The following is a 16750-nucleotide window of genomic DNA, read 5'->3' on the forward strand; positions in this document are numbered from 1 at the left end:
CATATGGAGTGATGGTGCCAATCTTAGTGCATACAGACCTCAGCTCAGGCAGGAGTCTGCAGCTACTGGTGGCACAGCAAAAGAAAAGTGTGAATAAAGCCGACCAGTTGCCTAACTTTATGAATACACTTGTTACTACCTTGAATGAAGTGACATAAAAATGATGAGGGTCTATTGCTGCAACATTTTGTGCTGCAAGAGATCTCCATCTTGTAGTCAGAAGCTGTTGTAAAGTGAGTCACAAGGTGTACACTACACACCTTCATCTGCTGGATGTAACATCTGAGAGTGAGGTAAAGACTTGGTATAGAGGGGTATTAATAATAGCTGGTTGGCCAATGTGTCTGAAACAGCAGCAAGCCTACCCGAAAATTCACAACAGCCTGGAACAGCGGGTATTACAGTTGGATAGCGATGACTTCTTTTGTTGTGCTTTTCTTGTTTAGTCAGTCCCGCAGAAACGTTGCAGGAACTGTAAAGATTCATAACTTAGATTTTCGGAGGTATTGGATGGCATGTTCCCCTACATCAGCAACTGCAATGACTGTTCCCGTACCCTGAATAAGCCTTGCTGCTCAGTAGTGCCTAGCCTTCACGCTGATATCCGTTTCCTCTTCTACAATGTCATTCAGCTGAGTGGTGTGGGAACAATTCATCTCTCACAGTGAGACAGTGATGCAGAACTACACAGACATTATTTAATAGAAAAAAATTTCTCATACAGAAATATCGTCGACGCACAATAACGTGCACAGAGCCATCGAAGGGGTTTTTATCGTCATATACCCATAGTTTTTTGAGTTTCCTACCGTCATGGGTTTTTTATATGTACACCGTAGATGAGATTCTGTCGCAGAAGGATTGGCAAGGGAAAGGATTCACACAATTTAATTATTATTTTATTCTCTTTGCTGTCGCTATGGATGGAACGATGTCCACAATAAAGAGTCTTACATATTGTTCCTATTTGCAGACAGTTATGTCCTTTCTGTACTTCTTCCGATCTTATAAAGGCAGCTTATTAGCTATAAGCATTCTGCCTTTTTTTTAATCCACTCACTTTAAATATCTTTTAAAGATTCATTTAAGTTCGTGGCACATCTGCGGACTCTAATCAATACTATTTACAGCTCTATTGGGCCTCAAAGAAGGAAACTACAATGAGCTGGATATACACTCTGAAACAAAACTACAACGAGGCACCACGAAGTAATTATCCGAATGTGGCGAAAATCGGTAGATGTGATGTACATGTACAGACAATCAAATATGCAATATCCGAAAAGTTGGATGATTGAGTCATAAAGACGGCTTATCAGTTATAAGCATTCTTACTTCTTTTTAATCTATCCATTTTACATATATTTTAAAGCTTCATCCTAGTTCGTGGTTCATCCATAGATTCTAATCAATACTATTTACAGCTCTGTTGGACATGAAAGAAGGGAATCAAAAATAACTGACTATACACTCTGAAACGAAACAAGAACGAAGCATCACGAAGGAATTGTCCGAATGAGGCGGGATTCGGTAAATGTGAAGTACATGAACAGAGAAACAAATTATTGTAATTTCAGAAAAAGCAGATGGTTTGTTCAAGAGAAAGAGCTTAACAAATTGAGCAAGTCAGTAACACTTTGGTCCACTTCTGGCCCTTATGGAATGAGTTAAAAGCCTTCCCATTGATTGATAAAGTTATTGGATATCCTTATGAAGGATATCGTGCTAAATTCTGTCGAACTGGCACGTTACATCGTCAGAATAACAAGTGGATTGAACGGCTTGGACGGCCCTGCCCATAATGCTCTAAAGTTTCTCAACTGAGGAGAGATCCGTTGATCTTGCTGACCAAGACAGGGTTTGGCAGGCATGAAGACAAGCAGTATAAACTCTCACCGTGTGCGAATATGCCTGCTCTGAAGACGTCTTCGGCCTGGAATCCCACTGACTGGAATAAAATTGATTTTTTTTTTTTTTACAATTTGTTTCAGTTTTAGGTCTTGGGGACAGACACTGCCTATTTGTGTCAGTTTTATGAAGCTTTGTATATCCCAGCTAGACATTTGGTACAGAAATTGTATAGATCATCAAGAACTACATAACTCAAGACAACTGACGCTATCACTATGAGGGAGTCGAAGTGGCCAACTCAGAGAGCTGGAGAGCCAACACTTGCTACGCAGAGGCAGAGTCACGTGTTGCCTCTGGCACATAGATTTCTCGCTGTTGTTGAATAGCCAAACCATACGAGGAGTTTAACCCATATATAATTTAATTTCACAACTCATCCGTGAGAAGTTTTTTTATCTGTGAACAGAGTAAATTACAACCTAGTGAATGTGTGGTGCAATAACAGCACTAAAGCAGATTAGGATAGTAAAGAGGTGTAGAATTATTCCAGAGGGATAGAGTAACGCTCCTCAATATTTAACCCAATATATCAAGAAACTTGTAATGAGGACCGCACTTGCTTTACAGTACTCACACACTGGGATAAGCACGGTGACCCTTCGTTTTAGTTTAATTGCATCACCTTACTCATATTACCCCCATACGCATATCACTCGTCCATGTGGAACGGAAATTTCTGTTAGTAGGTAAATATTCGTTCTGATTAGCCGATGTTCACTAAATTATTGTTGTTTGTTTTGGTGTAAATTCTTTTCCTCATTTGTTGATCTTCCTCGTTCATATAGATATGATTAGTTTATGAGCATATTTTGCTATGTAAATTTGTTTCAAGGTGTTCCCACTGCGAACGTTTGTTCAGTGTAATAGCTTATTGCAAATTAATTTACATATTGTGCCTAGTTAGGTTGAAATACAATCTGTGTTTTAAGCGAAACAGGAAGACGAGAACTGCTGGGATTGAAGATGTGAGTTGGAAACGGAAGTACGCTTAAGTTCATGGTTGTTATGAGATTGCGTATATCAAGCCATCGACTGCGAGTTCCATCTGTCGTTCCCCAAGGAGGTGTTATTACAGATCCTCTCCTGTTCCTAATGCATACAACCGTTTTAGGAAACCACTGAGCACCCTCTTAGATTGTTTGCATATGCTGTTGTATAACGTCTAGTGAAGTTATTAGATAACAAAAACGAATTTCAGAATAGTTTAGACAAGATATCTGTGAGCACTAAACATAAAACTATTTCGTTTAGGTTATAGAATAAACGGCCAATATTTGAAGGTTGTCGATTTAACTAAATAACTAGGGATTATAATTGTGGAGAACTTTAAATTTTTACCATGCTTTGGGGATGCCGAAGCGATGTCCGCGTTTTATTGACATAACACTTTGGACATATAATTAATATCCCAAAAAGGCTGCCCTCTTCTCGCGTACTGTTATGTTTCATTGGATCCTTACCAGATAGAATTGATGGAAGACTGAAAAAGTTCAGAGAAAGGCAGTTCGTTTTCCATTACCGTGAAAAAGAGGAGAAAGCGGTTGAATATGATATACACTGACACAATCCAAGACAGAAACTCAGTACTGTATCCAAGGCGTGAGAGAAAGCCAGGCAGCATTGCAATTCCAGGTACCAGCTGCGTATTCAATAGATAAACCCCCAGGAAGTCTCGACAACACTACACTATACAAAAGTACTTGTCTTCTGTAATTATAAAAATTTGATATGGCAATGTATACATTCCCGGGCTAGCCGAGCAAATCTTCAGCACTGCAAGCGTAAGCGCTGACGTCCACTGTGTGATGATCTCCGCATTTGGGTTGACGATCTATTCCTGATAAAGCTATCGTCATTCCAGCTGGGCTGCGAAACAACGACTTCTGGCTGTGCTGTAGTCATAGGGTCGCCTTCACCCTGCCACCATCTCCACAACACCAACTGCTGGGGATATCAGCACCTCATGGTCCGAGGTACGAACTGAAGGCCACCCAAATCACTAGCACGATGACCCACTGACACCAACAACCTCCCCCTGGCCATCAGTTCAAGGTCCAGCACCCTGGGCAACACTGCCTTCTTCTACTGCGTACACCACCAATCTGACTCACTCTGGTCATGCAACATTGGATTGCAGTGACACCATCCTGACTAAGCAACAGCTGCTACATTGAATGCGCGAGTCACGGTAACTATCCGCCAGCTGCCTCCTAAACAAACGCTTGCTGTCACGCTTCCACACTGGTTTTACAGGCTCTAAGGTTCAACGACTGTCACACACTGACTGCTTCCTGCAGGTACCCTACAACACATCTGTTTACGCAATCAATAAAGAACTTTGATAACATTTAGCTGTCTTCACCACCTACGGCTCCACTTGACTGCAGCAGAAAATCACTCACCTACTTCATTCACCCCAACATCTAATACACGTATATTAGAACTGGCGTAGAAATCATTAAACGAAAGTCGTTTTTCGCTGTAGCGAAGTCTTTCCACACAGTTTCTGTCACCAACATTTCCCTGCAAATGCATGTACATCTTATTGACTCGTACGTACCTAACGGTAAGGCGTGAGAATGTTCTCTGCAGCATCGGTGAAGAAAGACAATTATGGAAAACACTGACAAGAAGAGAGACGGGACAGTAGCGTACGTGTTTAAGGGGCTCTGTACCAGCTGAAACCTAGAAATTTTCGATTTTTGTTTTTCATTTATCTTAATCTGTGGAATTTCGCCTTTCCAGGGGTTTGTTCATTCATTTAAACGAAACACAGTGCAGGCACGAACATATTCCAAGCATCTGAACAGCTGAAGAAGGTAAGATTCGTCATTTGTTTTGGACATGGGATTTCAAAACCTTCAGAGCACTTGAAGAGGAGAAGTCGTAATGAGAAAATGTAACTATAAATAAACTGGAGTGCACATGTCCTGTGCAAAAGCAAATATGTATGACTCTATAACGAGTGAAAACTGAATACAAGGGAAAGAAATAGGAAAATGGCATAGGACTAGATGATAAGAATAGACTCACAGAATCTATGATCGATAAAATCCAAAATTAAATGACATAGACATCAAGCGAGATGTTAGTAGCGTAGAAGACATGAGAAAAGCTGTACGGGAAGTTTTGTTTCACCTCTCTTCAACTGTCAATAATAACATTCGTGGCCGATGCCCTACATGAAGTGATTCATGGTGCAAATACAATAGGGCACAGCGAAATAGTGGGAAATTAACTCACACACCAGCCACACCTGTCGTTGTAGTGAAGGTCTGAAGAAAAGTTTCAGAGATCTATCAGTTGGAAGACTATGGAAGAAATAACTTCATGGCCACGTCCAGAATCCTAAAGAGACCATCACCAGCGTAATCTGGGCCAGAATTCCGAATAAAGTATTTGTGTCATCAACTACACTGCATTTTGGTGTCTTTGTTTCAGTGACAACGTTCAATGAATTAAATGTTGCAAGGTGAGAAGTACTGAAAAGGCTGCTACGAAGTATTGGCCGTTCCATAGGTAACAAATGTTAATTTTCGATAAAGAGGGAGTTGTCAGTTATTATTAGGAGAGCTTTTGAACACCCCGAAACAAGGGTAAAACTACGCAGGCGAGTAGGAAAATGGACATTCCAAGATGAGATGGAACAGAATGCGGACAACCCATCTTATGGAGTTGGAATGAATTGACAACTTTAATCGCTGTTTCCCGGAAGTTGTATCTTTTAGGAATAAAATGTACTTTCTTCAGCTTCTGCTCGTCAGAATTTCTCCAAACTTACAGGATACACCAATGTGAGTATTTTGTGTATTTAAACACAGCGGTTTTCCTATTTTGTAATCTCTAAGAGGTAGCCTCACGTACACAGAAAAACATAGTTTTTTATTTTGTTGTCTGCTTCTTACAAAAACAATTGCTATCTTAAAACTAACTAATATTTTAGAAATTCATCTGTTAAAACTAGTAGAAGCGTGTAACCTACAAGCCATAATTTTTACAAATTTTTATTCGTTATAGTTTCTGATATAAGGTACGTATCAAATGAGTAAATTTTACTGTATATAAAACAGTAATTACCAACCTGTCCAGACCCTCGTGAAGCAGCAGCGAATAACGTCCGCGCTACTATAGGGAAGTATAGAGGGTAAAAACTGTAGAGGAAGACTGAGATTAGAATACATTTGGCAAATAATTTAGAACGAACAGTACTACTGTGAAATCAAAAAGTTGACGTAGGAGAGGAGTACGTTTCGGGCTGCATCAGGCCTGTCAGAAGACTGTTGAGGGGAAAAAAGTCAGATATATCAGTGCTCACACAGAACGACTTAGGTGTTCATTTTTCCCGTGTGCTATTCAGCAATGGAATGGTCGATAAACCGTGTGAAAGAGTTTCTATCAACCATGTTCTAAGCATTGTGAATTGTTTAACAGTCTATACAGAGTGGGTGTAGTTGCAGATGTGGATGGCTTTGCTAGTCAGGGCAACACAATAGCGAGTGATCTGATAGTCTTTTCTTCGAGCTCATTAAAATTTTAAAAAGTCCAAAAAATTTTAACACGTAGACCGGGGTTTACATTACACAGTTAAAATATGATGACTAGTCACTGTTGAATATAACAACCATTTTCATACCGAAATTGCAGCTACATATTCATTGAACGATATCAACAGTGAGCATCATGCAAAAAAACATGCATTCTTATTAAAAAAACAACCAGAGTAAGATAATATGATATTAAGCCATTAAGGGTGAACCAGTTCGTAACTCAAAATCTTGCGAGAAGCAGGTAAAAAAGGGGGTAAAGTTGCATAAGTAAAATTCCATCACTTGTCCTTATATAAAACAGGTGACACACCGAGAAACGTTTACCCAACGGCAACAAGAACTGAAAAATGCCACACTCTAGGTGGCAAGAGAGTAGTCCATCATAACATATAACATAGCCATTGTTCCATATATGTACTCGTTGTTGACGAAAATAAAATTACTAATTTAGAATATAATGTAACAATGGTTATTTTATACGTTGTGATGGATTACTCTCTTTTCAACCATGGTGTAGTGCAGTTTACAGTTCTTGTTGCCGTTACATTATGCTTTCGCAACCATTCTATCACCTGCTTTACATATATTGGATGACTGATGTAGTTTTACTTATGCAGGTAGCTGCACCTCCCTCCTCCCCCCCCCCCTACCGTCCCAGTGAAAACATTTTTTATCTGTCTCGCAAGATAAGTGTTACGACTTGGTTCGCCCTTAATGTTTTAACTTCAGTATTGTCTTGCTCTTTCTTTTTTTTTTAGCAACAATGCAGGTCTTTGAATGATGTTCCCTACTGATACTGTTCACTGCATATGCAACTGCGTCTTCAATTTCTGCGATCAAGATTGTTGTTCGACATAAAAGTTTTGTGGGTATGGTGCCGCGTCATATTGCATAAAACTACTACTGGAGAAAATGTACAATATGACGCGGTACCATACCCAGGAAACTATTATGTCGACTGACTCTGGCCGCGGAAGCCTACGCATTTAAGATTGTTGCTATACACAATCGAAACTAGTCGTCACGTTCTAATTTTCTAATGTAAATTAAGGTCCAGGAAATACAAGATTATTTTAATTTTTTTTATTTTACTGAATTACGTTAAGATCGCTGACAGGCTTCAAAAATTTTCTCCAAGTTTTGACTTCTCTTACCATTTCACATGCTACTTGCCTTGACTGCTTAATTCCGAATGCTCCATTGCTCTCGAGCAGATCGTATGCACTACCGGTCTCCTGTCATATTCAATGGTGGTCTCGATTCATTCCTAGATGGATATGCACACTATGTCCGTCTACAGTAGAGTCACTTAAGTCACTCTGTTCGTTCCCACGACCGATAGGGCTAGTGCTCTGTTCTTTTATTTCTGGTGGACACTCAATACAGTTGAACACAACTGACAGCGTTCGGACTGAGAGGCCAGTTTTCATAAATGCCTAAAAGTTCTCAAACACACCAACAGTCATAAAAACTGGATCGTAGCTGATGTATTGCCCGGCTATGACGATAAATTGTGGAAACAAGCTTATTGTTCCAAGAAAACCAATTTGTTATCCTTTAAGTGAGTGTTTCAAAGCGAATTTTTATTTGTATGTGCATTTAATTTCCACTGATATCCAAGAACAGGAGTGCCACCTGAAGCTCGAGGATCTTATCGCTTCCCTCACGCAACAGTGATTTTTTGAAATGGTAATTAAAAAATTATAAACAACCTGAAATGGAGATGAGAAGCATGTGCACGTATTTACCCTCATGCAATTAACCAGTGAGCCAAGATCTGTGAGGTAATATGTTCCTGAACATATAAGGCTTCTCGTGTGAAGCTGTGAATTTAATTCCCGAAATCTGTTGTGAGATAATAAATGAAATTTGAACACATTCATTTAACTGTGACTTATTTTATTAACTACAATGCCTGTTTGAATCTTTTTCATAATGTGTAAACGACAAGTGCAGTGTGGTGCCTATGAGTTGGGATGATTACACCTTACTTCCCTGCATCATACCGCAACAACTCTTAATAACTGTAAATCGACTATTAATGTACTCCATGATGATTTATTACAAGCGCAACAATGTAAGGTTTTTTCACTAATCTGTGTATTAATATAGACAGTATTGGGCTTTCTGACATTCATCTAATTTATTTCATCTGTAACATTTTTCATTCATTTCTAAAGACTTCAGATTTTATTCCATCCTCTTGACAGAATATCTGTGGTATTCCTATAATATAGCGATTGAAATTCACTTTGAAAAGTAAACTGAATAGATGATTTCATGGTTTCTAAGTCCATTCCACCATGTGACTTTGACGACAGACTGCTCACCATATCCACTTACTACTGACCTTATCCAAGTACTATTCTCTGTTACATAAACATTTTACATACTGATAATAATATAACATTTCGTTTGTAACATTTAAAAATTGAAAAATTCTTACATATGTCGCTTGAAATAGTGCCACACACACGAGGAGGACGCTAACGCAGAATTGAATCATTACGACGGAACTCATAGTGTCATCCAAGTATCTGATAAAGCTGAAACAAGAAGAAAGTAGCTTTAGTCCCATTACACATGTGCTAAGGCCACAGTACTTTCATTTTGAAACACAAATGTAGAATTTTCAAATTCAACAATCTAAAAATTTCACTCTATTGCAGCTATAGATAATTTTATATTTGTAACCAAATTAAGTGCTTTTATTCTTACAACCACAGTTAATGGTTTTCTGTTATAATTATGATCAGTTTTCATTACGATAAAATCATCAACGTTTTGAGCTTAAGTCCCTGTAAAAATATAACTTGTTAGAAAGAGCCGGCCGAGGTGGCCGTACGCTTCTAGGCGCTACAGTCTGGAATCGCGCGACCGCTACGGCCGCAGGTTCCAATCCTGCCTCTGGCATGGATGTGTGTGATGTCCTTAGGTTAGTTAGGTTTAAGTAGTTCTAAGTTCTAGTGGACTGATGACCTTAGTCCTATAGTGCTCAGAGCCATTTGAACCATTTTTTGTTAGAAAGATTAAAATGTGTTTAGTCATTCATTAGCAATGTCAATTAATGCGTGTCGCAAACAATTTGTTACGAAAAGAACATATGACACTATATTTAGTTATGAATGTAATACAATATGAAGATATGGATTGTAAGTACCGATAAAGATATATACTCAACTGAAAGATATACGTCAAACTGAAAAAGAGACCTTCACTGTAACAGTGTTGTTCATAATCTATTTCTGAGGTATGGTGTGGTGATATTCCTAGTTGCATAAGCAGTTTCCTCATTTCTGTAGAGTAGCTTCTGCACGTAGTTGCATGTTGGATTCCTCTCAATCGCCACAAAGAATAAACATTCAATTTCTTTGTGCTGAAGGGAAGCGTGCATCACAAATTTATCAAAAAATTAAAGAGTGTACAGAGAGCAGTATCTTACATGATACATAAGATTCTGGTAGTGTGAGAGTTATGTGAGTAAGAAAACCATTGAGCTCCTTCAAAAATTTCGATAGGGGTTTGCTTGGGCATCCTTCTCACATCTCCGATGTCTCCCCTATGTGACTCGCACGTATTCAGTCCATTTAAATGGTCTCTAAAAGGTCAGAGGTTAACCTGTGACAAAGACATGCAAGATGCTATGGGAAACAGGTATGTCATCAACCCAGGAATTTCTACACAGAAATCATCCACTCGCTTCCTGTGCTCTGGGACCAAGGTATCAATATCAATGACAATTAAGTATAGTAGTACTTTTTCACATGAAGTGTAATTGCAGTATTGTCATGAAAGTTTATTTACGTGTAAATGAAGTCTCCTTTTTATTTGGGCGAACATTATATAATGTTCTCACGGGTTTACTGCCGGATGGTAATTCATCTTCGCGCCCTTACAGGCACAAGCACCAAGGAAACTGCTCTTCATTTCATTCAAACATAGTTGCGCCTCCTTGGTTCTTTCTGCAATCGTAGTTTAACTATTCCATTTCCATTCACGAGCATCTGTCGGAACTTCTTACTTTATCCATCAACTTGTTTACACTCATCAACCAAATTATAGTGAGCATTTCGTTAGACCATGCTGAACCAATTGCTGTGTCATGGATTCAATTGAAAGCAGAATTCAAAATTACTTGACATAAGAAGTGTCAGGGAGGCAGGAAAGAGGAAGGATATCGATGCCTTTTTTGGCAAGAACGCCCAGAGCTGATACAGCAACTGCTTCCACCGAGACCATGCCATATGCAACGCTACCACACATCTGTGTTTGAGCGCCACTAGCGTGGCTGAGCTCCACTGACACAGCAGAAGTACCAAGCCTGGCTGGATAACACTGACTGTGGTCACCACGTGACCCAGTTTGTCATCAAGCTTGACCATGTTCTATGTGACAAGGGATGCTAGTCTGTCTAGATATTTATGTTTCAAACCTCCATAAGTACTGAGCATTTACTCAAGCATGATAAATCCCTACAGGTACATAAGGAATTCTATGGAAGTCATTATCCTGAAATGGGTCATCTAGCTGCTGCTGATGTGTGCTGGCTTCACTGACGTAGCAGATTGCATGCTGCATTTAAGCCCAAACACCTCTGAGAGTCGAAGTGACGGCTCTCAGCTGGTGGGTCACCAACCAACTGCCGATCTCGTTCTTGGGGACTGAGGTCACCTTCTAATGTACTCTACTAGTCCGCTGCAGACCAGAGTACAACACATTTCTTTCTAGTTGCGTAGGGTGATGAAAGTAGCTTATTAAACGGAGCTTAGAATTCCTCGATAATCTTGATTTCAGTAACTTGCAAACTATTCATTGCTAACATTTCTAAAAGATCTATCGATTTTCTGTCTAGGATCTTTGGTCTGTGCCTCTTTGAGACCATATTGCAGTAGCGTGTGTTGCCTTTTCTGGCGTCCACTCGCTCTAGCGGTTAGCGATGCCTTGCTTGGGCATCGCTTGAAAAACACTTGGCGTCTGGAGTCGTGCGCGAGATACATTCAGGCCTGTGGAGACAAGACGATCGGCAGTTTTGGTGAATACGTTCATTCTATTCGAAGTGATTTCTATTAGGCAAGGTCATCAGTTTACTGAAAATGAGGTACAGTTCCATTCAATCAGAGCTTAATGGTACTACTTGCGTCAGTACTGCAGCTCCTAAAGCATTAGTCCTATTACAAGTTGTACCATAATTTTCTTTTCTCCTCAGTTCGATTCCGTAACTTCTAAGTACTTATCTGATCTACCCAGCTAGTGTTCAGCATTCTCCTGTAGAGATGCTTATTGTCTGCACCGTTCTTCATAATGTCACATTTTTCAGAACCGACCTGGTGGCACAAGTTTCATATTCGATATTAGCGTGTTTCTCTTTTTCGTAATTTCTTTTATTTTATTATTACCATCCCACATTTTACTTCGGCTTTGATGGTGACGTTGTTAGCTAATCCAGCAGATGTAGCAAAACTGGTCTATTCAACACCTTACCTCATAAACTGATTGCCTCAGCATCATCATAGTCAAATTCATTACACTCCATAGCTCTCATGTTTTTGGTGTATTGGTCCTATAACCTCTTATCAAGTTGCAATCTACTTTTTTCCTTTCAACTGACCTTCCAAATCAAATCCTGTCTCTGACAGGATTGTTACTGTCATCGACTTACACTAACGTTTTTAGTGCTTCTCTCTAAATTTTGATTTGTTTTCTCAGTTTCTCTTTGTTCGCTGCGTACAAACATTGAATAACTCCTTTCTCAGTCAGTGCCTCTCATTTACACTCTTCCACAATTACCTCTGCGGCTTATTGTCTGTACAGAGTTAAGATAACTTTCCGCCCCTTGTGTTTTATTCGTCATATCTTTAGGCTTCCAAAGAGCCAAAATACACTGCATATATGGACATTGGCATTATGTTTACTTCCGAATGACTTGTCACACCTTTCAAACATAAAAAAGACTTTTGGTTTGTATCAGTCAAGGTTACTGAGTCAAATAGTACTGTCATGGACACTATCTCTAAACAGTTTACGGAAGCTGCGGACAAGTAGTTTTGGGAAAAGAAGCTAGTGAATTCGTAAGTTTAGCTAAGTTTATATCATCCATTTCTGTTTCTAGTGTTCATAACTAAAATTCCAGTTCCAAAACGCTGTAGAAAGGGAACCACAGCTCAAAATGACATCAAGTTGAACAGTATATTATCGACGCAGGGAAAAACGTCACGGAACGAAACAAAAAATCATATAAATTTGACCACTAGTTGGCACTCTGAAGATCAGATTATGAACATCAACAGATGTGTGACATGTGGCTGTTCCTCACTTTGCTTCCCGGATGCCCAACATCACTGTCTCCATGATGGGTCACGCGCTACTGGTAAAGCTCTTTTTATAAGAACGATGCCACTAGCCTCGCGAAAGTTCCGCGCGCTCAAGAGTATGAAAAAAGGCATTTGTCCGATGTCTGCTTAGGGTTTGGAGAAAATAATTACAAAATTCGAAAATACAGGTTCCTTTTAAGTGCAGTATGGCAGAGGGAGGAACGCAGTTAATCTGACATCTGCCGAAGATGTGGCCACAGCATTGCAGTAGGGGTGGAGCAGTGGTGTGCTATCATGCAGTACACGGGGAATTACAAGAGCAATGAACGTGCCTACAAACACAGTGCATACAATCTTATGAAGCATCCTGGATTCCTCTCCATACAAAATCACCCACGTTCAGGAGTTGCTTCCTGTTGACATGCCAGCAAGTTAAACTCGCTTGGAAGTGAACAATGTATGGGCATGGAAGTTTCTGTGGACAGACGAAGACGATTTCCACCCCCAAGGACATATTAATAGGCGGAGTTGCAGAATTTGAGCAACGGAACATCCGCACGCACATCAGCCGGTACCACTTCATTCAGCAAAAGTGACTGTGTGGTGCGCTTGACGGCATCTTTTATCGTAGGGCCGTATTCTTTCGAGGAGATGAGTCCTGCTGGTCATGTTACCCGTATCGTCACTGGTAAACGCTATGAGAGTCTTTTGCGCACCAACGCCATTCCAACCCTTCAACAGCGTGGATGAGTGGGTAGGATCAGTTTTATACAGGATGGCGCTCCTCCGCACACAGCACAGTCAGTGAAACAGCGGCTGCAGGGGCATTTCGGAAATGCTGGAATCATCAGCTGTCATTCCCCTACAACCTGTCCGCCCATATCACCTACTCTTAATCGGTGTGACTTCTAGCTGTGGGGTTATCTGAAAGTTGCTTCTTCTGACTTCGAACTACGAACGCAGCTGAACTGAAATGTGTGGAACGCGCTGTTTGCCGCGCGGTCTCAGGCGCCTTGTCACGTATCGCACGGCTGCCCACCCGTCGGAGATTCGAGTCCTCTCTCGGGCATGGGTGTTTGTGTTGTCCTTACCGTAAGTTAGTTTAAGTTAGATTAACTCTCTCCGTCCAAACAGGCCCAATGGTACCAACCAGACGCCGTGTCATCCTCAGCTCAGATTAAGTAGTATATAAGCCTAGGGACCGATGACCTCAGCAGTTTTGTCCCACTGTAATTTACCACAAAACACATTGTTTCTGGAGTTCAACCTTTGGCAGAAAATGGTGGACGACATATCGAATCTGCTTTGCGCCAGTTTCAAGACAGTTAGAAAACCGAGCGAGGTGTCGCAGTGGTTAGCACATTAGACTCGGATTCGGGAGGACGATGGTTCATTCCCGCGTCCGGCTATCCTGATTCAGGTTTTCCGTAATTTCCCTAAATCGCTCCAGGCGAACGCCGGGATGGTTCCTTTGAAAGGGCACGGCCGACTTCCTTCCCCGTCCTTCCCTAATCTGGTGAGATCGATGACCTCGCTGTCTGGTCTCCTTCCCCAAACAACCCAATCCAACAGTTAGAAACCGATGCCAATTTGCCTCTTATGTGATTTTATCCCATCCTATGTCCTACGACTCTTTCGTGGTGAAACGGCTTACCTAACACAGTGCAACAACTGTTGGCTACAGAAGTTCTGTAGTCAAGCACGTTGAACAGTATTGATGTTCCTATGTGCAACTTAAATCATCGTCATATTGAGATGCAGCTGTCATACGTAGCCGACCACATTTCTGATTAGACAGTTACAGTATCGTCTATCGGTATATATATGAACATGTCCGAAAGAACAGATACCATCTTTATATAAAGTCTCACCGGCCATTTGACCATCTTCTTCTTCTGTGCTGATGCACAAACAGGGCCTGAACTTTTACGGGTATCGGCAGTAAAGTCGCGAGTTATGAGTATAATGGGCAAGGGCACTATGAATGTAGTGCGGGACAATAAGTTGAGAATCTGGGTCTCACGGGAAGTGTGCCAGGGATAAGTCCCTGCAGTCGCAGTAGCCTCTGTGCCCCCGGTGGCTCAGATGGGTGCCAGCACGGGAGCTCAACGTGTTCGGTCAGAGAGCTGGTTGGCCTCTGTAATAAAAAAAACTGAGTGGAAGGATCGACAAACGAACTTCAACGGCTGTCATGCGGCGTCGGCTACGACCAAACACAACGATCAGTACCGAACAAAACGCAAAAAAAAAAAAAAATAAATAAATAAATAAATAATGAAAGAAATGGATAGAGCGTCTGCCATGTAAGCAGGAGATCCCGGGTTCGAGTCCCGGTCGCAGTACACATTTTCATCTGTCCCCGTTGACGTATATCAGCGCCTGTATGCAGCTAAGGCTATTCATTTCAGTGTAATTTCATCTATCGGTAACTTTTTAGTTCTTAGTTTTTTTATTTTATTTTTTTCATGACGTTTCTCCCTGCTTTAATAATATGCTGTTCAAATTTGACTTCATTCTGAGCAGTAGTTCTCTTTCTACCACGTTACGAAACTGGAACTTTAGTTATGGACAACCACTAGTTCTGCGTAAGAGTCGCTGCACCACGACAATGTGCTATGACTGAACATTACAACAATGTATTTGTCGTAACAGTTTCTCATATGTAGTCGTTTTTAACACTCAAAGCAAATATTGGTAAAACAGTGTTATACAATGCACTAATAATCGTTCATTCTTCACAAAAGCTTAGCAGTGCTTAACCAGATATGTGCGAAACAAGATACCCAGTTTATATAACATACCTGAGAAGTTTCTGATGAGTTTCAATGCAAAGACGCAAATTTTCGTACATGTTATCGTAAATGTTTGCCGCCATGCCTTTCCCGCTCTTCTCCCCGACTGCTGCTGCCTTTCCTTCGTGGCTCTCCTCCTTCAGGCTGGTAATTCGCCGCGTGAGGATCTCCAGTTGTGCGGCCACGAGAAGCATGACGGACACGAACAGCAGGTCGAGGCTCCAACTCAGCTGGGTGCCGCGCGCCGACGCTGCACACTGCAGAAAGTACGACAGCGCGTACTGGTTGGTGTTGTTGTCCCAGGCGTGCTGTGCGAACGGCAGGCGCCGCTCTCCCGGGTGCGCGTAGAACGGCATCGGGTACCACACGAAGTACTGCGAGAACATCAAGAGTGTCCAGAAGAGGGTGAGACGGTAGCCGCGTTTGTGGGCTACCTGCTGAATTTCATCCAAGGCGGGGTCCTCGGAGGTGTACTCGTTCTGCATAGACATCATCATCTCTACGCGTCTGGCCATCGCGAAGTACTGCCGATGGTTTCGCATGAAGACAGCCATCTTGACGGTGCCGCAGCCATTGCTGACGCTACTGGTAAGCAGCAGCGTGGTCTCCTCCATGTCTCCCCAGTAGAAGTAGAGCGACACCGCACTCTCCACCGCGTTCACGGCACCTACTATTAGGCCCATAATGGCGTACGCATCGTATAGCCAGCAACCGGGTAAAGGCCACACGCCACATAACCACAGATGGCGGATGTTCAGCTTGAGGATCGACTGCCCGCTCTCTGCCCAAGTCAGAGGCCGATCGATATCCTCTGCTACTCCCTTCGCCATCTAGTTTCGATGCTAGTCCCGGTGACTACGTTTTCGCTTCCTACGACGACTTGCGGACAAATACGCAGTGGACCATATACTCTGAGCTCTTAACGAGACTACCGCACCACGACAGATCAGCAAGTGAAGGCTACTCTTGGACGTTCACCCTCTTACAGTCATTAGATTGAAGAAGACTTGTATTATATACATAGACGCAAGTGGTACAATTACAAACCTGATAATGGGTTTTAAATAATCGAGCAATGCTGCAAAATTCTGCAGCTGATTCATTTATAGTCTTCTACATTTACTGATGTCTGGGTTATATAACATAAACAAACGGAACACGGCAAGGCGAATAAAATATGAAAGTCCTC

At 41.4% G+C, this 16750-nt stretch overlaps 1 protein-coding gene across 1 annotated transcript in view; it reads right to left on the reverse strand.

Annotated features, from left to right (window-relative positions):
- The window catches only part of LOC126100842 (odorant receptor Or2-like), a 49236-nt gene extending 32711 nt beyond the window's left edge, over positions 1–16525 (reverse strand). The window contains exons 1-2 of the mRNA XM_049911495.1: positions 15571–16525; positions 8905–9004 (exon numbers count right to left, since the gene is read on the reverse strand). Coding sequence (XP_049767452.1) covers positions 8905–9004; positions 15571–16391 — 921 coding nt within the window. The 5' untranslated portion in view covers positions 16392–16525. The remainder of the gene's footprint in view (positions 1–8904; positions 9005–15570) is intronic.
- Positions 16526–16750: the final 225 nt, after the last annotated feature.

This window comes from Schistocerca cancellata, chromosome 9 (genome assembly GCF_023864275.1).
Source record: "Schistocerca cancellata isolate TAMUIC-IGC-003103 chromosome 9, iqSchCanc2.1, whole genome shotgun sequence".
In the NCBI taxonomy this organism is placed as follows: domain Eukaryota; kingdom Metazoa; phylum Arthropoda; class Insecta; order Orthoptera; family Acrididae; genus Schistocerca; species Schistocerca cancellata.